A 27,574-nucleotide genomic window follows, 5' to 3' on the forward strand; every position below is an offset into this window, starting at 1 on the left:
AGAGACCCTACAACTCCCCAGAGACCATTCAACCCCCCAGAGACTCTACAACACCCCAGAGACCATACAACACCTCAGAGACCCTACAACACCCCAAAGACCCTACAGCCCCCAGAGACCATTCAACACCTCTGAGACCCTACAACACCCTAGATACCCTACATCACCCCAAAGACCATACAACACCCCGGAGATCCTACAACACCCCAGAGACCATACAACACCCCAGATACCATACAACACCTCGGAGACCCTACAACACCCCAAAGACCATATAACACCCCAGAGACCCTACAACACCCCAGAGACCATACAACACCCCAGAGACTCTACAACACCCTAGAGACCATACAACACCCCAGAAACTCTACAACTTCCCAGAGCCCATACAACTCCCTGGAGACCCTATAACACACTAGAGACCCTACATCACCCCAGAGACTCTACAACACTCTAGAAACCATACAACACCCCAGAGACCCTACAACACCTTAGAGACCCTACAACACCCCAGAGACTCTACAACACCCCAGAGACCCCACAACACCTCAGACACCCTACAACCCCCCAGAGACCATACAACACCCCACAGACCTTACAACACCCCAGAGACTCTACAACACCCCAGACACCACACAACACCCCAGAGACCCTATAGCCCCCCAGAGACTATTCAACACCCCTGAGACCCTACAACACACCAGAGACCCTACAACACCCCAGAGACCGTACAACACCCCTGGAGATTCTACAACACCCCAGAGACCATACAACACCCTGGATATTCTACAACACCCCAGAGACCATACAACACCCCAGATACCATACAACACCTCGGAGACCTTACAACACCCCTAGAGACCATACAACACCCCGGAGACCCTACAACACCCCAGAGACCATACAACACCCGAGAGACCCTACAACACCCCCAGAGACTCTACAAATCCCTAGAGACCATACAACACCCCGGAGACCCTACAACACCCCAGAGACCATACATCACCCCATAAACTCTACAACACCCTAGAGACCATACAACACCCCAGAGACTCTACAACGCCCTAGAGACCATACAACTCTCCGGAGACCCTACAACCCCCCAGAAACAATACAACACCCCAGAGCCCATACAACTCCCCGGAGACCCTTTAACACCCCAGAGACCCTACAACACCCCAGAGACTGTACAACACCCTAGAGACCATACAACACCCCAGAGACCCTACTACACCCCAGAGACCCTACAACACCCCTAAGACCATACAACACCCCAGAGACCCTGCAACATCCCAAAGACCCTACAAAACCCCAGATACCCTACAACACCCCAGAGACCCTACAACACCCTAGAGACTCTACAACACTCCAGAGACCCTACAACACCACAGAGACCCTACAACACCCCAGAGACCATACAACATCCCAGAGACCATATAACACCCCAGAGACTCTACAACACACCAGAGACTATACAACGCTCCAGAGACCATACAACACCCCAGAGACCATACTACACCCAAGAGACCCTACAACATCCCAGAGACCCTACAACACCCCAGAGACCATACAACACCCCAGAGACCCTACAACATCCCAGAGACTCTACAACACCCCAGAGACGCTACAACACCCCAGAAACCCTACAACACCTCAGAGACCATACAACACCCCAAAGACCCTACAACACCCCAGAGACCCTACAACACCCCAGAGACCCTACAACACCCCAGAGACGTTACAACACCCCAGAGACCTTACAACACCCCAGAGACCCTGCAACACCCCAGAGACCCTACAACACCGCAGACACCATACAACATCCCAGAAACCATACAACACCCCAGAGACCATACAACACCTCAGAGACTCTACAACACCCCAGAGACCATACAACACCACAGAGACCCTACAACCCCCCAGAGACCCTACAACACCCCAGAGACCCTACAACACCCCAGAGACCCTACAACACCCCAGAGACCCTACAACACCCCAGAGACCTTACAACACCCCAGAGACCTTACAACACCCCAGAGACCCTACAACCCCCCAGAGACCCTACAACACCCCAGAGACCCTACAACACCCCAGAGACCCTACAACACCCCAGAGACCATACAACACCCCAGAGACCCTACAACACCCCAGAGACAATACTCTACAACACCCCAGAGACCCTACAACACCCCTGAGACTCTACAACACCCCAGAGACCCTACAACACCCCTGAGACCCTACAAGAACCCAGCGACCCTACACCCCCCAGAGACCCTACAAGACCCCAGAGACCCTACAACACCAATGAGACCCTACAACCCCCCAGAAACCCTACAACACCCCAGAGACCCTACAACACCCCAGAGACCCTACAACACCTCAGAGACCCTACAACTCCCCAGAGACCATTTAACCCCCCAGAGACTCTACAACACCCCAGAGACCATACAACACCCTAGAGACCCTACACCACCCCAAAGACCCTACAGCCCCCCAAAGACCATTCAACACCTCTGAGACCCTACAACACCCCAGAAACCCTACATCACCCCAGAGACCATACAACACCCTGGAGATCCTACAACACCCCAGAGACCATACAACACCCCAGATACCATACAACACCTCGGAGACCCTACAACACCCCAAAGACCATACAACACCCGAGAGACCCTACAACACCCCCTAAGACTCTACAACACCCCAGAGACCATACAACACCCCAGAGACCCTACAACACCCCAGAGACCATACAACACCCCAGAGACTCTACAACACCCTAGAGACCATACAACACCCCAGAAACTCTACAACTTCCCAGAGCCCATACAACTCCCTGGAGACCCTACAACACCCCAGAGACCCTACAACACCCTAGAGACCCTACAACACCCCAGAGACTCTACAACACCCCAGAGACCCCACAACACCTCAGACACCCTACAACCCCCCAGAGACCATACAACTCCCCACAGACCTTACAACACCCCAGAGACTCTACAACACCCCAGACACCATACAACACCCCAAGGACCCTATAGCCCCCCAGAGACTATTCAACACCCCTGAGACCCTACAACACACCAGAGACCCTACAACACCCCAGAGACCATACAACACCCCTGGAGATTCTACAACACCCCAGAGACCATACAACACCCTGGATATTCTACAACACCCCAGAGACCATACAACACCCCAGATACCATACAACACCTCGGAGACCTTACAACACCCCCAGAGACCATACAACACCCCGGAGACCCTACAACACCCCAGAGACCATACAACACCCGAGAGACCCTACAACACCCCCAGAGACTCTACAAAACCCTAGAGACCATACAACACCCCGGAGACCCTACAACACCCCAGAGACCGTACATCACCCCATAAACTCTACAACACCCTAGAGACCATACAACACCCCAGAGACTCTACAACGCCCTAGAGACCATACAACTCTCCGGAGACCCTACAACCCCCCAGAAACAATACAACACCCCAGAGCCCATACAACTCCCCGGAGACCCTTTAACACCCCAGAGACCCTACAACACCCCAGAGACTGTACAACACCCTAGAGACCATACAACACCCCAGAGACCCTACTACACCCCAGAGACCCTACAACACCCCTAAGGCCATACAACACCCCAGAGACCCTGCAACATCCCAAAGACCCTACAAAACCCCAGAGACCCTACAACACCCCAGAGACCCTACAACACCCCAGAGACTCTACAACACTCCAGAGACCCTACAACACCACAGAGACCCTACAACACCCCAGAGACCATACAACATCCCAGAGACCATACAACACCCCAGAGACCATACCACACCCCAGAGACTCTACAACACTCCAGAGACCATACAACACCACAGAGACCCTACAACATCCCAGAGACCATACAACACCCCAGAGACCCTACAACACCATAGAGACTCTACAACACACCAGAGACTAAAACGCTCCAGAGACCATACAACACCCCAGAGACCATACTACACCCAAGAGACCCTACAACATCCCAGAGACTCTACAACACCCCTAGAGACCCTACAACACCCCAGAGACCCTACAACACCCCAGAGACCATACAACACCCCAGAGACCCTACAACATCCCAGAGACTCTACAACACCCCAGAGACGCTACAACACCCCAGAGACCCTACAACACCTCAGAGACCATACAACACCCCAAAGACCCTACAACACCCCAGAGACCCTACAACACCCCAGAGACCCTACAACACCCCAGAGACCTTACAACACCCCAGAGACCTTACAACACCCCAGAGACCCTGCAACACCCTAGAGACCCTACAACACCCCAGAGACCATACAACATCCCAGAAACCATACAACACCCCAGAGACCATACAACACCTCAGAGACTCTACAACACCCCAGAGACCATACAACACCACAGAGACCCTACAACCCCCCAGAGACCCTACAACACCCCAGAGACCCTACAACACCCCAGAGACCCTACAACACCCCAGAGACCATACAACACCCCAGAGACCCTACAACACCCCAGAGACAATACTCTACAGCACCCCAGAGACTATACTCTACAACACCCCAGAGACCCTACAACACCCCTGAGACTCTACAACACCCCAGAGACCCTACAACACCCCTGAGACCCTACAAGACCCCAGCGACCCTACACCCCCCAGAGACCCTACAAGACCCCAGAGACCCTACAACACCAATGAGACCCTACAACCCCCCAGAAACCCTACAACACCCCAGAGACCCTACAACATCCCAGAGACCCTACAACACCTCAGAGACTCTACAACTCCCCAGAGACCATTTAACCCCCCAGAGACTATACAACACCCCAGAGACCATACAACACCCCAGAGACCCTACACCACCCCAAAGACCCTACAGCCCCCCAAAGACCATTCAACACCTCTGAGACCCTACAACACCCTAGAAACCCTACATCACCCCAGAGACCATACAACACCCTGGAGATCCTACAACACCCCAGAGACCATACAACACCCCAGATACCATACAACACCTCGGAGACCCTACAACACCCCAAAGACCATACAACACCCGAGAGACCCTACAACACCCCCTAATACTCTACAACACCCCAGAGACCATACAACACCCCAGAGACCCTACAACATCCCAGAGACCATACAACACCCCAGAGACTCTACAACACCCTAGAGACCATACAACACCCCAGAAACTCTACAACTTCCCAGAGCCCATACAACTCCCCGGAGACCCTATAACACCCCAGAGACCCTACAACACCCCAGAGACTCTACAACACTCTAGAAACCATACAACACCCCAGAGACCCTACAACACCCTAGAGACCCTACAACACCCCAGAGACTCTACAACACCGCAGACACCCTACAACACCCCTGAGACCCTACAAGACCCCAGAGACCCTACACCCCCCAGAGACCCTACAAGACCCTAGAGGCCCTACAACACCAAAGAGACCCTACAACCCCCCAGAAACCCTACAACACTCCAGAGACCCTACAACACCCCAGAGACCCTACAACACCTCAAAGACCCTACAACTCCCCAGAGACCATTCAACCCCCCAGAGACTCTACAACACCCCAGAGACCATACAACACCCCAGAGACCCTACACCACCCCAAAGACCCTTCAACACCCCAGAGACCATACAACACCCCAGAGACTCTACAACACCCTAGAGACCATACAACACCCCAGAGACTCTCCAACTTCCCAGAGCCCATACAACTCCTTGGAGACCCTGTAACACCTTAGAGACCCTACAACACCCCAGAGACTCTACAACACTCTAAAAACCATACAACACCCCAGAGACCCTACAACACCCTAGACACCCTACAACACCCCAGAGACCCTACAACACCACAGAGACCATATAACACCCCAAAGACCATACAACACCCTTGACACCCTACAACACCCCAGAGACCCTACAACACCACAGAGACCATACAACATCCCAGAGACCATACAACACCCCAGAGACCATACAACACCCCAGAGACCATACAACACTCCAGAGACCATACAACACCACAGAGACCCTACAACATCCCAGAGACCATACAACACCCCAGAGACCCTACAACACCCCAGAGACTCTACAACACCCCAGAGACTATACAAAGCTCCAGAGACCATACAACACCCCAGAGACCATACTACACCCCAGAGACCCTACAACACCTCAGAGACCCTACAACTCCACAGAGACCATTCAACCCCCCAGAGACTCTACAACAACCCAGAAACCATACAACACCCCAGAGACCCTACACCACCCCAAAGACCCTACAACACCCCAGAGACCATACAACACCCCAGAGACACTACAACACCCTAGAGACCATACAACACCCCAGAGACTCTACAACTTCCCAGAGCCCATACAACTGCCCGGAGACCCTATAACACCCCAGAGACCCTACAACACCCCAGAGACTCTACAACACTCTAGAAACCATACAACACCCCAGAGACCCTACAACACCCTAGAGACCCTACAACACCCCAGAGACCCTACAACACCCCAGAGACCATATAACACCCCAGAGACCAAACAACACCCTAGAGAACCTAGAACACCCCAGAGACCATTCAACACCCCAGAGACCATACAACGCTCCAGAGACCATACAACACCCCAGAGACCCTACAACACCCCAGAGACCATACAACACCCCAGAGATCCTACAACACCCCAGAGACCATACAACACCCAAGAGACCATACAACACCCCAGAGACCCTACAACATCCTAGAGACCATACAACACCCCAGAGACCCTACAACACCCCAGAGACCCTACAACACCCCAGAGACCATACAACACCCCAGAGACCCTACAACACCCCAGAGACCATACAACACCCCAGAGACCATACAACACCCCAGAGACCCTACAACATCCTAGAGACCATACAACACCCCAGAGACCCTACAACACCCCAGAGACTCTACAACTTCCCTGAGACCTTACAACACCCCAGAGACCCTACAACACCCCAGAGACCATACAACACCCCAGAGACCAAACAACATCCCAGAGACTCTACAACACCTCAGAGACCCTACAACACCCCAGAGACTCTACACCCCCCAGAGACCCTACAAGACCCCAGAGACCCTACAACACCAAAGAGACCCTACAACCCCCCAGAAACCCTACAACACCCCAGAGACCCTACAACACCCCAGAGACCCTACAACACCTCAGAGACCCTACAACTCCCCAGAGACCATTCAACCCCCCAGAGACTCTACAACACCCCAGAGACCATACAACACCTCAGAGACCCTACAACACCCCAAAGACCCTACAGCCCCCAGAGACCATTCAACACCTCTGAGACCCTACAACACCCTAGTCACCCTACATCACCCCAAAGACCATACAACACCCCGGAGATCCTACAACACCCCAGAGACCATACAACACCCCAGATACCATACAACACCTCGGAGACCCTACAACACCCCAAAGACCATATAACACCCCAGAGACCCTACAACACCCCAGAGACCATACAACACCCCAGAGACTCTACAACACCCTAGAGACCATACAACACCCCAGAAACTCTACAACTTCCCAGAGCCCATACAACTCCCTGGAGACCCTATAACACACTAGAGACTATACATCACCCCAGAGACTCTACAACACTCTAGAAACCATACAACACCCCAGAGACCCTACAACACCCTAGAGACCCTACAACACCCCAGAGACTCTACAACACCCCAGAGACCCCACAACACCTCAGACACCCTACAACCCCCCAGAGACCATACAACACCCCACAGACCTTACAACACCCCAGAGACTCTACAACACCCCAGACACCATACAACACCCCAGAGACCCTATAGCCCCCCAGAGACTATTCAACACCCCTGAGACCCTACAACACACCAGAGACCCTACAACACCCCAGAGACCGTACAACACCCCTGGAGATTCTACAACACCCCAGAGACCATACAACACCCTGGATATTCTACAACACCCCAGAGACCATACAACACCCCAGATACCATACAACACCTCGGAGACCTTACAACACCCCCAGAGACCATACAACACCCCGGAGACCCTACAACACCCCAGAGACCATACAACACCCGAGAGACCCTACAACACCCCCAGAGACTCTACAAAACCCTAGAGACCATACAACACCCCGGAGACCCTACAACACCCCAGAGACCATACATCACCCCATAAACTCTACAACACCCTAGAGACCATACAACACCCCAGAGACTCTAAAACGCCCTAGAGACCATACAACTCTCCGGAGACCCTACAACCCCCCAGAAACAATACAACACCCCAGAGCCCATACAACTCCCCGGAGACCCTTTAACACCCCAGAGACCCTACAACACCCCAGAGACTGTACAACACCCTAGAGACCATACAACACCCCAGAGACCCTACTACACCCCAGAGACCCTACAACACCCCAGAGACAATACTCTACAACACCCCAGAGACCCTACAACACCCCTGAGACTCTACAACACCCCAGAGACCCTACAACACCCCTGAGACTCTACAACACCCCAGAGACCATACAACACCCCAGAGACCCTGCAACATCCCAAAGACCCTACAAAACCCCAGATACCCTACAACACCCCAGAGACCCTACAACACCCTAGAGACTCTACAACACTCCAGAGACCCTACAACACCACAGAGACCCTACAACACCCCAGAGACCATACAACATCCCAGAGACCATATAACACCCCAGAGACTCTACAACACACCAGAGACTATACAACGCTCCAGAGACCATACAACACCCCAGAGACCATACTACACCCAAGAGACCCTACAACATCCCAGAGACTCTACAACACCCCTAGAGACCCTACAACACCCCAGAGACCCTACAACACCCCAGAGACCATACAACACCCCAGAGACCCTACAACATCCCAGAGACTCTACAACACCCCAGAGACGCTACAACACCCCAGAAACCCTACAACACCTCAGAGACCATACAACACCCCAAAGACCCTACAACACCCCAGAGACCCTACAACACCCCAGAGACCCTACAACACCCCAGAGACCTTACAACACCCCAGAGACCTTACAACACCCCAGAGACCCTGCAACACCCCAGAGACCCTACAACACCCCAGAGACCATACAACATCCCAGAAACCATACAACACCCCAGAGACCATACAACACCTCAGAGACTCTACAACACCCCAGAGACCATACAACACCACAGAGACCCTACAACCCCCCAGAGACCCTACAACACCCCAGAGACCCTACAACACCCCAGAGACCCTACAACACCCCAGAGACCCTACAACACCCCAGAGACCTTACAACACCCCAGAGACCTTACAACACCCCAGAGACCCTACAACCCCCCAGAGACCCTACAACACCCCTAGAGACCCTACAACACCCCAGAGACCCTACAACACCCCAGAGACCATACAACACCCCAGAGACCCTACAACACCCCAGAGACAATACTCTACAACACCCCAGAGACTATACTCTACAACACCCCAGAGACCCTACAACACCCCTGAGACTCTACAACACCCCAGAGACCCTACAACACCCCTGAGACCCTACAAGAACCCAGCGACCCTACACCCCCCAGAGACCCTACAAGACCCCAGAGACCCTACAACACCAATGAGACCCTACAACCCCCCAGAAACCCTACAACACCCCAGAGACCCTACAACACCCCAGAGACCCTACAACACCTCAGAGACCCTACAACTCCCCAGAGACCATTTAACCCCCCAGAGACTCTACAACACCCCAGAGACCATACAACACCCTAGAGACCCTACACCACCCCAAAGACCCTACAGCCCCCCAAAGACCATTCAACACCTCTGAGACCCTACAACACCCCAGAAACCCTACATCACCCCAGAGACCATACAACACCCTGGAGATCCTACAACACCCCAGAGACCATACAACACCCCAGATACCATACAACACCTCGGAGACCCTACAACACCCCAAAGACCATACAACACCCGAGAGACCCTACAACACCCCCTAAGACTCTACAACACCCCAGAGACCATACAACACCCCAGAGACCCTACAACACCCCAGAGACCATACAACACCCCAGAGACTCTACAACACCCTAGAGACCATACAACACCCCAGAAACTCTACAACTTCCCAGAGCCCATACAACTCCCTGGAGACCCTACAACACCCCAGAGACCCTACAACACCCTAGAGACCCTACAACACCCCAGAGACTCTACAACACCCCAGAGACCCCACAACACCTCAGACACCCTACAACCCCCCAGAGACCATACAACACCCCACAGACCTTACAACACCCCAGAGACTCTACAACACCCCAGACACCATACAACACCCCAAGGACCCTATAGCCCCCCAGAGACTATTCAACACCCCTGAGACCCTACAACACACCAGAGACCCTACAACACCCCAGAGACCATACAACACCCCTGGAGATTCTACAACACCCCAGAGACCATACAACACCCTGGATATTCTACAACTCCCCAGAGACCATACAACACCCCAGATACCATACAACACCTCGGAGACCTTACAACACCCCCAGAGACCATACAACACCCCGGAGACCCTACAACACCCCAGAGACCATACAACACCCGAGAGACCAATACAACACCCCCAGAGACTCTACAAAACCCTAGAGACCATACAACACCCCGGAGACCCTACAACACCCCAGAGACCGTACATCACCCCATAAACTCTACAACACCCTAGAGACCATACAACACCCCAGAGACTCTACAACGCCCTAGAGACCATACAACTCTCCGGAGACCCTACAACCCCCCAGAAACAATACAACACCCCAGAGCCCATACAACTCCCAGGAGACCCAGTAACACCCCAGAGACCCTACAACACCCCAGAGACTGTACAACACCCTAGAGACCATACAACACCCCAGAGACCCTACTACACCCCAGAGACCCTACAACACCCCTAAGGCCATACAACACCCCAGAGACCCTGCAACATCCCAAAGACCCTACAAAACCCCAGAGACCCTACAACACCCCAGAGACTCTACAACATCCCAGAGACCCTACAACACCACAGAGACCCTACAACACCCCAGAGACCATACAACATCCCGGAGACCATACAACACCCCAGAGACCATACCACACCCCAGAGACTCTACAACACTCCAGAGACCATACAACACCACAGAGACCCTACAACATCCCAGAGACCATACAACACCCCAGAGACCCTACAACACCACAGAGACTCTACAACACACCAGAGACTAAAACGCTCCAGAGACCATACAACACCCCAGAGACCATACTACACCCAAGAGACCCTACAACACCACAGAGACTCTACAACACACCAGAGACTAAAACGCTCCAGAGACCATACAACACCCCAGAGACCATACAACACCCCAGAGACCCTACAACATTCCAGAGACTCTACAACACCCCAGAGACGCTACAACACCCCAGAGACCCTACAACACCTCAGAGACCATACAACACCCCAAAGACCCTACAACACCCCAGAGACCCTACAACTCCCCAGAGACCATTTATTCCCCCAGAGACTATACAACACCCCAGAGACCATACAACACCCCGGAGACCCTACACCACCCCAAAGACCCTACAGCCCCCCAAAGACCATTCAACACCTCTGAGACCCTACAACACCCTAGAAACCCTACATCACCCCAGAGACCATACAACACCCTGGAGATCCTACAACACCCCAGAGACCATACAACACCCCAGATGCCATACAACACCTCAGAGACCCTACAACACCCCAAAGACCATACAACACCCGAGAGACCCTACAACACCCCCTAAGACTCTACAACACCCCAGAGACCATACAACACCCCAGAGACCCTACAACATCCCAGAGACCATACAACACCCCAGAGACTCTACAACACCCTAGAGACCATACAACACCCCAGAAACTCTACAACTTCCCAGAGCCCATACAACTCCCCGGAGACCCTATAACACCCCAGAGACCCTACAACACCCCAGAGACTCTACAACACTCTAGAAACCATACAACACCCCAGAGACCCTACAACACCCTAGAGACCCTACAACACCCCAGAGACTCTACAACACCGCAGACACCCTACAACACCCCTGAGACCCTACAAGACCCCAGAGACCCTACACCCCCCAGAGACCCTACAAGACCCTAGAGGCCCTACAACACCAAAGAGACCCTACAACCCCCCCATAAACCCTACAACACTCCAGAGACCCTACAACACCCCAGAGACCCTACAACACCTCAAAGACCCTACAACTCCCCAGAGACCATTCAACCCCCCAGAGACTCTACAACACCCCAGAGACCATACAACACCCCAGAGACCCTACACCACCCCAAAGACCCTTCAACACCCCAGAGACCATACAACACCACAGAGACTCTACAACACCCTAGAGACCATACAACACCCCAGAGACTCTCCAACTTCCCAGAGCCCATACAACTCCCTGGAGACCCTGTAACACCTTAGAGACCCTACAACACCCCAGAGACTCTACAACACTCTAAAAACCATACAACACCCCAGAGACCCTACAACACCCTAGACACCCTACAACACCCCAGAGACCCTACAACACCACAGAGACCATATAACACCCCAGAGACCATACAACGCCCTTGACACCCTACAACACCCCAGAGACCCTACAACACCACAGAGACCATACAACATCCCAGAGACCATACAACACCCCAGAGACCATACAACACCCCAGAGACTCTACAACACTCCAGAGACCATACAACACCACAGAGACCCTACAACATCCCAGAGACCATACAACACCCCAGAGACCCTACAACACCCCAGAGACTCTACAACACCCCAGAGACTATACAAAGCTCCAGAGACCATACAACACCCCAGAGACAATACTACACCCCAGAGACCCTACAACATCCCAGAGACTCTACAACACCCCTAGAGACCCTACAACACCCCAGAAACCCTACAACACCCCAGAGACCCTACAACACCCCAGAGACCATACAACACCCCAGAGACCCTGCAACATCCCAGAGACTCTACAACACCCCAGAGACGCTACAACACCCCAGAGACCCTACAACACCTCAGAGACCATACAACACCCCAAAGACCCTACAACACCCCAGAGACCCTACAACACCCCAGAGACCCTACAACACCCCAGAGACCTTACAACACCCCAGAGACCCTGCAACACCCCAGAGACCCTACAACACCCCAGAGATCATACAACATCCGAGAGACAATACAACACCCCAGAGACCATACAACACCCCAGAGACTCTACAACACCCCAGAGACCATACAACACCACAGAGACCCTACAACCCCCCAGAGACCATACAACACCCCAGAGACCCTACAACACCCCAGAGACCCTACAACAACCCAGAGACCCTACAACACCCCAGAGACCATACAACACCCCAGAGACCATACAACATCCCAGAGACTCTACAACACCCCAGAGACCATACAACAATACAGAGACCCTACAACCCCCCAGAGACCATACAACACCCCAGAGACCCTACAAGACCCCAGAGACCCTACACCCCACAGAGACCCTACAAGACCCTAGAGACCCTACAACACCACAGAGACCATACAACATCCCAGAGACCATACAACACCCCAGAGACCATACAACACCCCAGAGACTCTACAACACTCCAGAGACCATACAACACCACAGAGACCCTACAACATCCCAGAGACCATACAACACCCCAGAGACCCTACAACACCCCAGAGACTCTACAACACCCCAGAGACTATACAAAGCTCCAGAGACCATACAACACCCCAGAGACCATACTACACCCCAGAGACCCTACAACATCCCAGAGACTCTACAACACCCCTAGAGACCCTACAACACCCCAGAAACCCTACAACACCCCAGAGACCCTACAACACCCCAGAGACCATACAACACCCCAGAGACCCTGCAACATCCCAGAGACTCTACAACACCCCAGAGACGCTACAACACCCCAGAGACCCTACAACACCTCAGAGACCATACAACACCCCAAAGACCCTACAACACCCCAGAGACCCTACAACACCCCAGAGACCCTACAACACCCCAGAGACCTTACAACACCCCAGAGACCCTGCAACACCCCAGAGACCCTACAACACCCCAGAGACCATACAACATCCGAGAGACAATACAACACCCCAGAGACCATACAACACCCCAGAGACTCTACAACACCCCAGAGACCATACAACACCACAGAGACCCTACAACCCCCCAGAGACCATACAACACCCCAGAGACCCTACAACACCCCAGAGACCCTACAACAACCCAGAGACCCTACAACACCCCAGAGACCATACAACACCCCAGAGACCATACAACATCCCAGAGACTCTACAACACCCCAGAGACCATACAACAATACAGAGACCCTACAACCCCCCAGAGACCATACAACACCCCAGAGACCCTACAAGACCCCAGAGACCCTACACCCCACAGAGACCCTACAAGACCCTAGAGACCCTACAACACCAAAGAGACCCTACAACCCCCAGAAACCCTACAACACCCCAGAGACCCTACAACACCCCAGAGACCCTACAACACCTCAGAGACCCTACAACTCCCCAGAGACCATTCAACCCCCCCGAGACTCTACAACACCCCAGAGACCATACAACACCCCAGAGACCCTACACCACCCCAAAGACCCTACAACACCCCAGAGACCATACAACACCCCAGAGACTCTACAACACCCTAGAGACCATACAACACCCCAGAGACTCTACAACTTCCCAGAGCCCATACAACTCCCCGGAGACCCTATAACACCCCAGAGACCCTACAACACCCCAGAGACTCTACAACACTCTAGAAACCATACAACACCCCAGAGACCCTAAAACACCCTAGAGACCCTACAACACCCCAGAGACCCTACAACACCCCAGAGATCATATAACACCCCAGAGACCATACAACACCCTTAGAGAACCTAGAACACCCCAGAGACCATTCAACACCCCAGAGACCATACAACACTCCAGAGACCATACAACACCCCAGAGACCCTACAACACCCCAGAGACCATACAACACCCCAGAGATCCTACAACACCCCAAAGACCATACAACACCCCAGAGACCATACAACACCCCAGAGACCCTACAACATCCTAGAGACCATACAACACCCTTGAGACCCTACAACACCCCAGAGACTCCACAACTTCCCTGAGACCCTACAACACCCCAGAGACCCTACAACACCCCAGAGACCATTCAACACCCCAGAGACCAAACAACATCCCAGAGACTCTACAACACCTCAGAGACCCTACAACACCCCAGAGACTCTACACCCCCCAGAGACCCTACAAGACCCCAGAGACCCTACAACACCAAAGAGACCCTACAACCCCCCAAAAACCCTACAACACCCCAGAGACCCTACAACACCCCAGAGACCCTATAACACCTCAGAGACCCTACAACTCCCCAGAGACCATTCAACCCCCCAGAGACTCTACAACACCCCAGAGACCATACAACACCTCAGAGACCCTACAACACCCCAAAGACCCTACAGCCCCCCAGAGACCATTCAACACCTCTGAGACCCTACAACACCCCAGAGACCCTACATCACCCCAGAGACCATACAACACCCCGGAGATCCTACAACACCCCAGAGACCATACAACACCCCAGATACCATACAACACCTCGGAGACCCTACAACAACCCAGAGACCATACAACACCCGAGAGACCCTACAACACCCCCTAAGACTCTACAACACCCCAGAGACCCTACAACACCCCAGAGACCCTATAACACCTCAGAGACCCTACAACTCCCCAGAGACCATTCAACCCCCCAGAGACTCTACAACACCCCAGAGACCATACAACACCTCAGAGACCCTACAACACCCCAAAGACCCTACAGCCCCCCAGAGACCATTCAACACCTTTGAGACCCTACAACACCCCAGAGACCCTACATCACCCCAGAGACCATACAACACCCCGGAGATCCTACAACACCCCAGAGACCATACAACACCCCAGAGACCATACAACACCCCAGAGACTCTACAACACCCTAGAGACCATACAACACCCCAGAAACTCTACAACTTCCCAGAGCCCATACAACTCCCTGGAGACCCTATAACACCCCAGAGACCCTACAGCACCCAAGAGACTCTACAACACTCTAGAAACCATACAACACCCCAGAGACCCTACAACACCCTAGAGACCCTACAACACCCCAGAGACTCTACAACACCCCAGATACCCTACAACACCCCTGAGACCCTACAAGACCCCAGAGACCCTACACCCCCCAGAGACCCTACAAGACCCTATAGACCCTACAACACCAAAGAGACCCTACAACCCCCTAGAAACCCTACAACACCCCAGAGACCCTACAACACCCCAGAGACCCTACAACACCTCAGAGACCCTACAACTCCCCAGAGACCATTCAACCCCCCAGAGACTCTACAACATCCAAGAGACCATACAACACCCCAGAGACCCTACACCACCCCAAAGATCCTACAACTCCCCAGAGACCATACAACACCCCAGAGACTCTACAACACCCTAGAGACCATACAACACCCCAGAGACTCTACAACTTCCCAGAGCCCATACATTTCCCCGGAGACCCTATAACACCCCAGAGACCCTACAACACCCCAGAGACTCTACAACACTCTAGAAACCATACAACACCCCAGAGACCCTACAACACCCTAGAGACCCTACAACACCCCAGAGACCCTACAACACCCCAGAGACCATATAACACCCGAGAGACCATACAACACCCTAGAGAACCTAGAACACCCCAGAGACCATACTCTACAACACCCCAGAGACTCTACAACACTCTAGAAACCATACAACACCCCAGAGACCCTACAACACCCTAGAGACCCTACAACACCCCAGAGACCCTACAACACCCCAGAGACCATATAACACCCCAGAGACCATACAACACCCTAGAGAACCTAGAACACCCCAGAGACCATACAACACTCCAGAGACCATACAACACCCCAGAGACCCTACAACACCACAGAGACCATACAACACCCCAGAGATCCTACAACATCCCAGAGACCATACAACACCCCAGAGACCATACAACACCCCAGAGACCCTACAACATCCTAGAGACCATACAACACCCCAGAGACCCTACAACACCCCAGAGACCATACAACACCCCAGAGACCAAACAACATCCCAGAGACTCTACAACACCCCAGAGACCCTACAACACCCCAGAGACTCTAGAACACCCCAGAGACCCTACAACACCCCAGAGACCAAACAACTCCCCAGAGACCATACAACACCCCAGAGACCATACAACACCCCAGAGACCATACAACACCCCAGAGACTTTACAACATCCCAGAGACCATACAACACCACAGATATCCTACAACATCCAGAGACCCTACAACACCCCAGAGACCCTACAACACCCCAGAGACTCTACAACACCTCAGAGACCCTACAACATCCCAGAGACTCCACAACACCCTAGAGACCCTACAACACCCCAGAGACCCTACAACACCCCAGAGACCCTAGAACACCCTACAGACCATACAACAACACAGAGACCCTGCAACATCCCAGAGACTCTACAACACCCCAGAGACGCTACAGCACCCCAGAGACTCTACAACACCCGAGACCCTAAAACACCCCAGAGACCATACAACACCCCAGAGACCCTACAAAACCCCAAAGACCCTACAACACCCCAGAGGCCCTACAGCACCCCAGAGACTCTACAACACCCCAGAGACCCTACAACACCCCAGAGACTCTACAACACCCCAGAGACCCTACAACATCTCAGAGACCCTACAACACCCCAGAGACCCCTACAACTCCCCAGAGACTCTACAACACCCCAGAGACCCTACAACACCCCAGAGACCCTACAATACCCTAGAGACTCTACAACACCCCAGAGACCCCACAACACCCCAGAGACAATACAACACCCCAGAGACTCTACAACACCCTAGAGACCCTACAACACCCCAGGGACCATATAACACCCCAGAGACCCAACAACACCCCAGAGACCATATATCACCCTAGAGACCCTACAACACCCTAGGGACCCTACAACACCCCAGAGACCCTACAACACCCCAGAGACCCTACAACACCCCAGAGACCATACAGCACCCCAGAGACCCTACAACACCCCAGAGACTATACAACACTAAAGAGACTCTAAAACACCCTAGAGACCATACAACACCCTAGAGACTCTACAACTTCCTAGGGACCATACAACTCCCCAGAGACCCTACAACCCCCCAGAGACAATACAACACCCCAGAGCCCATACAACTCCTTGGAGACCCTATAACACCCCAGAGACCCTACAACACCCCAGAGACTCTACAACACTCAAGAAACCATACAACACCCCAGAGACCATATAACACCCCAGAGACCATACAACACCCTAGAGACCCTAGAACACCCCAGAGACCATACAACACCCCAGAGATCCTACAACACCCCAGAGACAATTCAACACCCCAGAGACCATACAACACCCCAGAGACCATATAACACCCCAGAGACCATACAACACCCCAGAGACCCTACAACACCCCAGAGACCATATAACACCCCAGAGACCATACAACACCCTAGAGACCCTAGAACACCCCAGAGACCATACAACACCCCAGAGATCCTACAACACCCCAGAGACCATTCAACACCCCAGAGACCATACAACACCCCAGAGACCCTACAACATCCCAGAGACCATACAACACCCCTGAGACCCTACAACACCCCAGAGACCCTACAACACCCCAGAGATAATACAACACCCCAGAGACCCTACAACACCGTAGGGACCCTACAACACCCCAGAGACCCTACAACACTCCAGAGACCCTACAACACCCCAGAGACCATAGAACACCCCTGAGACCATACAACACCTCAGAGACCCTACAACAGTTGTGTTGTCTACAGACTGGCCGAGGACCACCTATGGCGCTGATTTGGCCGCTGACGACCAGAAGCGGATCCTCCCACTCGTGATTCACCACCTCACACCTGCGGTGAGTGGTGACCCTCACACCTGAGGTCAGTGGTGACCCTCACACCTCAGGTGAGTGGTGACCCTCACACCTCATGTGAGTGGTGACCCTCACTGTGCACCACTTCACACCTCAGGTGAGTGGTGACCCTCACTGTGCAGCACCTCACACCTCAGGTGAGTGGTGACCCGCACTGTGCAGCACTTCACACCCCAGGTGAGTGGTGACCCCTCACTGTACACCACCTCACACCTCAGGTGAGTGGTGACCCTCACTGTGCACCACCTTACACCTCAGGTGGGTGGTGACCCTCACCGTGCACCACCTCACACCTCAGGTGAGTTGTAACATCGGTCGATGTTGTTGTAGAATGATTAGGATGGTCTGGAGTTTACTCGGTAATGGCAGGAATTGGAGTACCAAACGTCCACTGCTTTTCCTTAGTTTTATTATAAATATATATATATATATCTTCTACGCGGGCCACGAACTAGCTTGTAGAGTGTGTAAGGGAGCGCATGTAGATGCTCTGATGCCCGGGCTGTGTCTGAGGGTTGCATCAGGCACAGGGCTACATTCAAATCTGTTGACAACTGCTGACAACGTTGTTGATACCTATTAAGTTGTTTAGCTTAACAGGGTATTAGGTCACCCTATGTGTATGTCCATGGCGACTAACTGGCGTCCAACCCCGCTCGGCACGCTATCATCGGCGTCCTCGGCGATCTGCTTGACAAATTTGACAACCCTTGGGCGTGTGCCTAACTAACATTATATACAGTGATTTACCTATAGTGGCTGTAAACAAACAAGTTTTTGAGACGTCCAACACCGTCTCGGACATACATGAATAACGAGTACAATGCTTAAATATAATCCTCAACCTAAGCTATCCATGGAGCATCATGTCTAACTAGCTAAATGTCTGCGCAAACTGGAGGCAGGTGGTCCGGCTGCAGGTAGAGGTGATAGTTGAAGAGTCAGCGGACCAGAAGTTGTGCGTAGGAATTCATGATGCTCTGCCAGTGTTACCTGTTAAGTAGATTATAAACGGCAGACACTAATGTAGGCACAATATATTACATGGCAATACTTAGAATAAGCGACATTTCCACTAAAATATGGAGAGTATGAACGTGGCAGGAACACTAGGACCTACATAGTGTATAGAGACACTACAAGATCAACAAACTACGAATAAAGATACCTGAGGTGGAAGGGTCTATATACATTGAACCAAGGGTTGCGAAACGATTGTTGTAATCACTCTTAAATCTAGTCATAAAACTATGAATTCTCAGGTGCTAATCCATCACGAACGTAGTCTCCCTCTGCCATGTATGAACAGGCAGGGAGAGGGGAGCAGATAGAACGCATCCATTGTCCCTTACAGACTGGAACACCACAGTAACACGAAGATGAATCATCAGACTGTTGATAGTGTACTGTTGAAATAACAGGTCTGGACCAAAGATTGTATGTGTGAGTATGTGATGGGGTAGTATCGCTGGGCGTGTCTGAGACCGAAGTGGGTGTCACAGTGGTAGGGTCACACGGTACGTTGTCAGGGACAGGAGTCGGGGTGTCATCGTCAACAGTCAGACGGGCTAACTTCATGTGGTTAAGATGCTCATGTACTTGTTCACCAGTGGCCAGGTTTTCCAGCTTGTACTTATTACCTGTGATATACTCAAGAACTCTGTAGGGACCAAGAAACTTCTCAGTCAGTTTGTACATGGGACCATCTCGTCGCTGGTTGAGGATCATTACTAAAGATCCAGGTCCTATTCTCGAAGGTTTAGCATGAGCGTTCTGTAACCGCGTGAAATCGTCAGTAGCTTTAGAGAGATGTTCCTTGACCCTCTGGATCATCAGTTGAGTGTCTCTCCGTTTTACCTTAACATAGTCGTCATAGTTGTAGAGTGGCGCGGGCGGCGAGGAGATGATGGCATTAGGAAATCTCATGTCTGTCCCAAATAGCACAAAGTGAGGTGTGTCTCCTATAGAGGAGTTTATCGAATATTGGACGATTGGCATAAGTTCATCCCATTTGTGACTGTCCCGATTGACTGTCACTCTGAGTGCGTCAAGGACCTTCTTGTTAGTTCTTTCAGCAAGGCCATTGCTAGCCCGGTTGATAAGGCATTATATTACACTTTTTGATGTTGTACAATGCAGACAGTTGTTCCAGAACAGAATTGTTGAATTCCGGGCCGTTGTCAGAGAGTATAACTCTAGGTGGACCATACCTGCAAATTATATGATCATGAAAGGCACTAGCTATAGTTTCTGCAGTCTTGTTTGGAATTGGAACCAGTTCACAGTATCTAGAGAAGTTATCTACCATAACTAGGAGATATTTATTTCCTCTGGAAGTTTCAGCAAAATTTGTTAATAAATCCATGAAACACGATCCCAAGGTGCATTAGTCATAGGGTAAGTCTGAATCGGGTTCGGGCCAGCAACATGGCCTCTGTGAGCTAGGCAGGTTAGATATTGATCCATGTGACGTTCAATCTGTTTGGCCATTTTGGGCCAGTAGTACATAAGACGAGCCTGCTTGATGGTGCGGTCCTTGCCAGGATGCGCACTGTGTGGGGCGTCGTGAACAAGTTTTAATACAGTAGGAACTATCGACGCAGGAATAACAAGTTGATGTACCCGTCTGGCAGGCGATCCCAGCATAACTTTGCGATGGAGCACATGATCTAAGAGTACTAGTTCCTTGAGTGGTACGGGTGGCTTGACCGTAAGAGTCGTGTGCGGGTCCATGAGAAAGCTTATGATCGGTGCCCACATTGGGTCTTGTCGTTGTGCGAGTTCTACATCTCGCAAGTCTAATGAAGGGTATTCAACGTGAACGGGAGCGACGTAACGGGAGAGAGCATCGGCAACTACATTGTGTTTGCCAGGTAAGTATCCAAACGTGGGTAGGAACTCTTGTATGGTGAGCGACCAACGGGCAAACTTGCCTCTGGGATTCTTGTCTCTCAACAAGGGAATGATAGCTTGGTGGTCCATCAGTACATGAACAGGGTAGTTATAGATATCTCTGAAATGTTTGAGTGCCCACACGACAGCCAGTGCTTCGCGTTCGGTTGTCGAATAATTCTTTTCAGCTTTGGAGAGGACTCGGCTCGCATATGCAATGGCATGTTCTTTTCTGTCGCTAGTTTGAGTGAGTACGGCTCCTAACCCAATGTTACTGGCGTTGGTAACTAAAATGAACGGTTTGGTGAAGTCTGGGAACATGAGAACGGGAGAAGATATCAGGGCCTCCTTGAGCGTTTGAAATGCTTTCTCTAGATCAGTTGTCCAAACGAACGGAACGTCTTTCTTAAGGAGGTGAGTGAGAGGAGATGCAATCACTGAATAACCGGCAATGAAATGGCGGTAGAATCCAGCTAGGCCTACGAACTTTCGTACAGCTTCAGCATTATGAGGGACTGGAAAGTTCTTGACAGCGTCTATCTTTGAATCTAGAGTGGGATGCCTTGCGAGGTGACGTTATGGCCGAGAAACTGTATTTTTTCTCTCATGAAGGTGCATTTGCTAAGTTTGATTTTCAGATTGGCTTCAGCTAGTTTCTGAAGGACTCGGTCCAAACTTTGGAGATGTGAGGGTACATCCTTGGACATGATAATGAGGTCATCGAGGTAGACCATGAGGGTATTTCCTATCATTCGTCGGAACAGGTCTGTCATAAGCCTTGAGAAGGTAATAGGGCTGCTGCGTAAGCCAAAAGGCATGCGGGTGTACTGGTAATGACCATTAGGGACGGAAAACGCCGTCAGTTCTCGACTTTCTGGATCGAGCGGTATTTGCCAAAATCCTTGCAATAAATCAAGTGTGGAAAAAACCTTATTCTGACCTATGTTCTGCAATAAGTCAGTAAGCACGGGAAGTGGAAATCGATCAGGAATCGTAACTTGATTAAGTTTCCTGAAATCAACGACAGGACGCCAAGAGCCATCCTTCTTGGGTACTAAGATTAACGGAGCATTCCATGGTGAAGTACTTTCTTCAATAACGCCGTCGTGTAACATCTCGTCAATGAGTCGGTCTGCAACAGCTCGTTGAGAATGAGGCAATACTTAGTATACCTGCCCTCGTGCAGGTATACTAATCCAAGGTTGGTGTTGCCGATCCTCTCTCTTTTCGCAAGCGGTCACCCTTGGTTTTCTCTACTGTTTTTGGAAATCAAATCTATCTTCTATATTTTTAACCTCTCATGATATAGTTTGTAATTAATTGCTGTCTACTTCATCTCAGTTTTCCATACTTCTCCCAGCTTAACAACTCTCTCACGTCTCTCACTTAGCTCCGCCAATTGGCCCTTCCAGTAGGTAGTAATATATTTCAATTCATCCTGAAACTTTTCCTCAAATTCTTTCTTCTGTTTCTGCACTCTCTCTTGGCACTGTTTATCTCTTTGTCTTACTCTCCGGCCCTTGAGGTTTTATTGTACTTCTCCTATGTCTGATATTTTCTCCATTACTAATGTCCTCTATCTGTTTAATAACGTGTTCTCTCACATTTTCCAGCTCTTTCTTCAATATTTTCTCGGAGTCCAACATATGATTGTACACGTGTGCCTACATTGCTCCCCACTCGTGCTGGAGCCACGCTCGTGTTCCCCCACATCTGCCTCCACAATGCTGTCATTCCTGCTCCCGCCTACCATGTTTCTAGTTGTCATTATGTGTATCCGGTGTGGCGGCTAAGTGATCCTTCTAGCTCCAGCACCTCTACCCTGCCGCTAAGGTCTCTAGTCACTCATGCTCCCAAGGCTGAATTGGAGCCATCTGTGAGACGTGGGGTGAAACTGGGGCCATCACTAAGACTCAGGGTGAATCAGGAGCCATCTGTGAGTCGTGGGGTGAAACAGAAACCTTCTGAGAGACGAGGAGTAAAACAGAAGCCATCTTAGAGTCTGTGGGGAGAAACAGCAGTCATCTGAGAGACGAGGGGTGAAACGGGAGCCATCTGTGAGTAGTGGGATGAAACAGGAGCCATTTGTGAGTCGTGGGGTGAAACAGGAGCCATCTGTGAGTAGTGGGATGAAACATAGTTACTTAGTTTAGTTCAATTATTATGCACCCCATACCCATCTTGTGGGCGGTAGTGGAAAGGGTTACAGAGGCACATAATGGGCTCAGGGACTGAACCCAACAATTCATTTAGCTAAGCAAGTTACAATCTTGATGAGCTAGTTACAAAATTCAGTACAAGTCGTCACATCAACAATTGGTTCGAGGTCGACCATAGGTACAGTTTCTAAATTAAGCAACTGAAATATGTGGAGAGCTAGTGTCACAATTGATATGTTTGTCCTGCACACCGCCCCCCATCCAGTGGGCAACGGTGGATAGGTTACAGTCACTTAGTTACTACCTACAGTTAGCAAACTGGGGGATATTTGGCTAAAATTTCTGGTAGCAGATCATTTGAATGAAATATTGACACATCGTTGAAACATTGGTTATAGAATTGTCTCTGAATTTACGTATCTATTCGCACTCCATCACATAGTGACGGAGGGTGTGCGAATAATTATGTTGACACAGTTTACATTTGGTCAGGTCTACATCGGCAGATAATGAGAATTCCCAGAGATACTTGTAACCGAGTCTAAGCCGAGCAGTAGTAACATCTAGAAGTCTGAATGTCTTTCAAAAAGTAGATGTATACTTTCTTTCTATAGATGTAGAGAGATGTTTCTTTCTTTCTATAGATGTAGAGAGATCTTTCTTTCTTTCTATAGATGTAGAGAGATGTTTCTTTCTTTCTATAGCTGTAGAGAGATCTTTCTTTCTTTCTATAGATGTAGAGAGATCTTTCTTTCTTTCTATAGATGTAGAGAGATCTTTCTTTCTTTCTATAGATGTAGACTTTCAGAAACATAGATGTTCATAATAAGGCAAATAGGACACTAGGATATATTAATAGAAGCGTTAGTAACAAGACACCTGGTGTTGCTCTTCAGCTGTATCTTGCTCTGGTTAGGCCTCATTTAGATTATGCAGTTCAGTTTTGGTCGCCATACTATAGAATGGATATAAATTTACTACAACGCGTCAAGCGAAGGATGACAATTTTTTTTTTGTTTGCAGGGATATTCCTGCGCGGGCCCTAAGCCTCTGGCTGGCCCACAAAGTGTTGCTTGTTTCTGTTAATTCCCTAAATTAGAAACCTGTCATATGAAGAAAGATTAGCAAACCTTAAATTGCATTCACTGGGAAGACGAAGAGTTAGGGATGACATGATAGAGTTTTCAAGTGGATGAATGGGCATAACAAAAGGGATATTAATAGGATATTAAATAGGGTATTATTCCCTACCGATTTTTGTATCATCGTTAAATTTGCAAATGTTGCTACTCAAACCTGAATGTAAATCATTTATATATATTATAAACAGCAGAGGTCCCAGGACAGAGCCTTGAGGCACTCCACTTACAACATTTTCCCACCCTGACTTAACTCCATTTATATAACTCTCTGTTTCCTTTGGATTAGCCATGCCCTAATGCAACTTAATATAGCACCTCCCCAATGCCATGAGGCTCTATCTTTTTAATCAGTCTTTCATGTGGCACTGTATCAAAAGCTTTGCTAAAGTCAAGGTACACAACATCGCAATCCTTACCACTATCAACTGCCTCAACTATACTGGAATAAAAGGATAGCAAATTTGTTAAACATGAACGGCCATTTGTAAAACCATTTTGCAAATCATTTATTAATTTATGTTTTTCAAGATGCAGACGAATAGTATATGCAATTATCGATTCAAGTAACTTTCCCACAATAGACGTTAGGCTAATTGGCCGACAGTTTGATGCAAATGATCTATCTCCTTTCTTAAATATTGGTACCACATTAGCAACCTTCCACGACTCTGGCACTCTGCCTGACCCTATTGATTTATTAAATATGGTAGACAATGGCTCGCAAAGCTCCTTTTTGCATTCCTTAAGCACCCTGGCAAACACTTCATCCGGCCCTAGAATTCTTCATCTAGAATCCACTCAGTAAAACATCTAAATTACTGGGACCGACTAAAGAGCCTAAATCTGTACTCCCTTGAGTGCAGGCGGGAGAGATACATAATAATTTACACGTGGAAAATAATTAAGGGGCTGGTCCCAAACCTGCACACAGAAATAACATCACATGAGACCAGAAGACATGGCAGGATGTGCAGAATACCGCCGTTGAAAAGCAGAGGTGTAACAGGTACTCTGAGAGAGAACTCTATCAACATCAGAGGCCCGAGACTGTTCAACACGCTTCCACTACACATAGGTTATCTTGAGACGATTTCAGGGCTTTTTAGTGTACCCGTGGCCCAGTCCTCGACCAGGCCTCCACCCCCAGGAAGCAGCCCGTGACACTGACTAACACCCAGGTACCTATTTTACTACTAGGTAACAGGTGACATAGGGTGAAAGAAACTCTGCCTAATGTTTCTCGCCGGCGCCTGGGATCGAACCCAGGATCACAAGCCCAGCGTGCTGTCCGCTCTGCCGACCGGCTCGACACATAAGGAGCATAACTGGCCGACCCCTCACAGTGTTCAAGAGAGAACTGAATAAGCACCTCTAAAGGATACCTGATCAACCAGGATGTGACTCATACGTCAGGCTGCGAGTAACAGCCTGGTTGATCAGTCCAGCAACCAGGAGGCCTGGTCGACGACCGGGCCGCGGGGACGCTAAGCCCCGGAAGCACCTCAAGGTAACCTCAAGGTAGGGCCCTAGGGATTTGTTTGGTTTGAGTTTCACTATTTGTTTAATAACAATCTTCCTGTAAACTGCTAAACTAGTAAACATGTCCTCATCCCCACCCACATAGACTTATTCGGCCAAACAGGAGCCATCTGCGAGTCGTGGGGTGAAACAGGAGCCATCTGTGAGTCTTGGGGTGAAACAGGAGCCATCTGTGAGTCTTGGTGTGAAACAGGAGCCATCTGCGAGTCGTGGGGTGAAACAGGAGCCATCTGTGAGTCTTGGGGTGAAACAGGAGCCATCTGAGAGACGAGGGGTGAAACAGGAGCCATCTGGGAGACGAGAGGTGAAACAGGAGCCATCTGGGAGACGAGGGATGAAACAGGAGCCATCTGGGAGACGAGGGGTGAAACAGGAGCCATCTGAGAGACGAGGGGTAAAACAGGAGCCATCTGGGAGACGAGAGGTGAAACAGGAGCCATCTGGGAAACGAGGGATGAAACAGGAGCCATCTGGGAGACGAGGGGTGAAACAGGAGCCATCTGGGAGACGAGAGGTGAAACAGGAGCCATCTGGGAGACGAGGGGTGAAAC

The 27,574-nt window shown here is 50.7% G+C and overlaps 1 protein-coding gene across 1 annotated transcript in view; it reads left to right on the top strand.

The window, feature by feature from the left end:
• LOC123761449 (high-affinity choline transporter 1-like) overlaps positions 1–27,574 on the top strand; it is a 1,078,813-nt gene that overhangs the window by 906,515 nt on the left and 144,724 nt on the right. The window contains exon 10 of the mRNA XM_069313981.1: positions 19,185–19,273. Within this exon, the coding sequence (XP_069170082.1) occupies positions 19,185–19,273 (89 nt within the window). The remainder of the gene's footprint in view (positions 1–19,184; positions 19,274–27,574) is intronic.

The sequence above is a fragment of the Procambarus clarkii genome, chromosome 7, assembly GCF_040958095.1.
Source record: "Procambarus clarkii isolate CNS0578487 chromosome 7, FALCON_Pclarkii_2.0, whole genome shotgun sequence".
In the NCBI taxonomy this organism is placed as follows: Eukaryota; Metazoa; Arthropoda; class Malacostraca; order Decapoda; family Cambaridae; genus Procambarus; species Procambarus clarkii.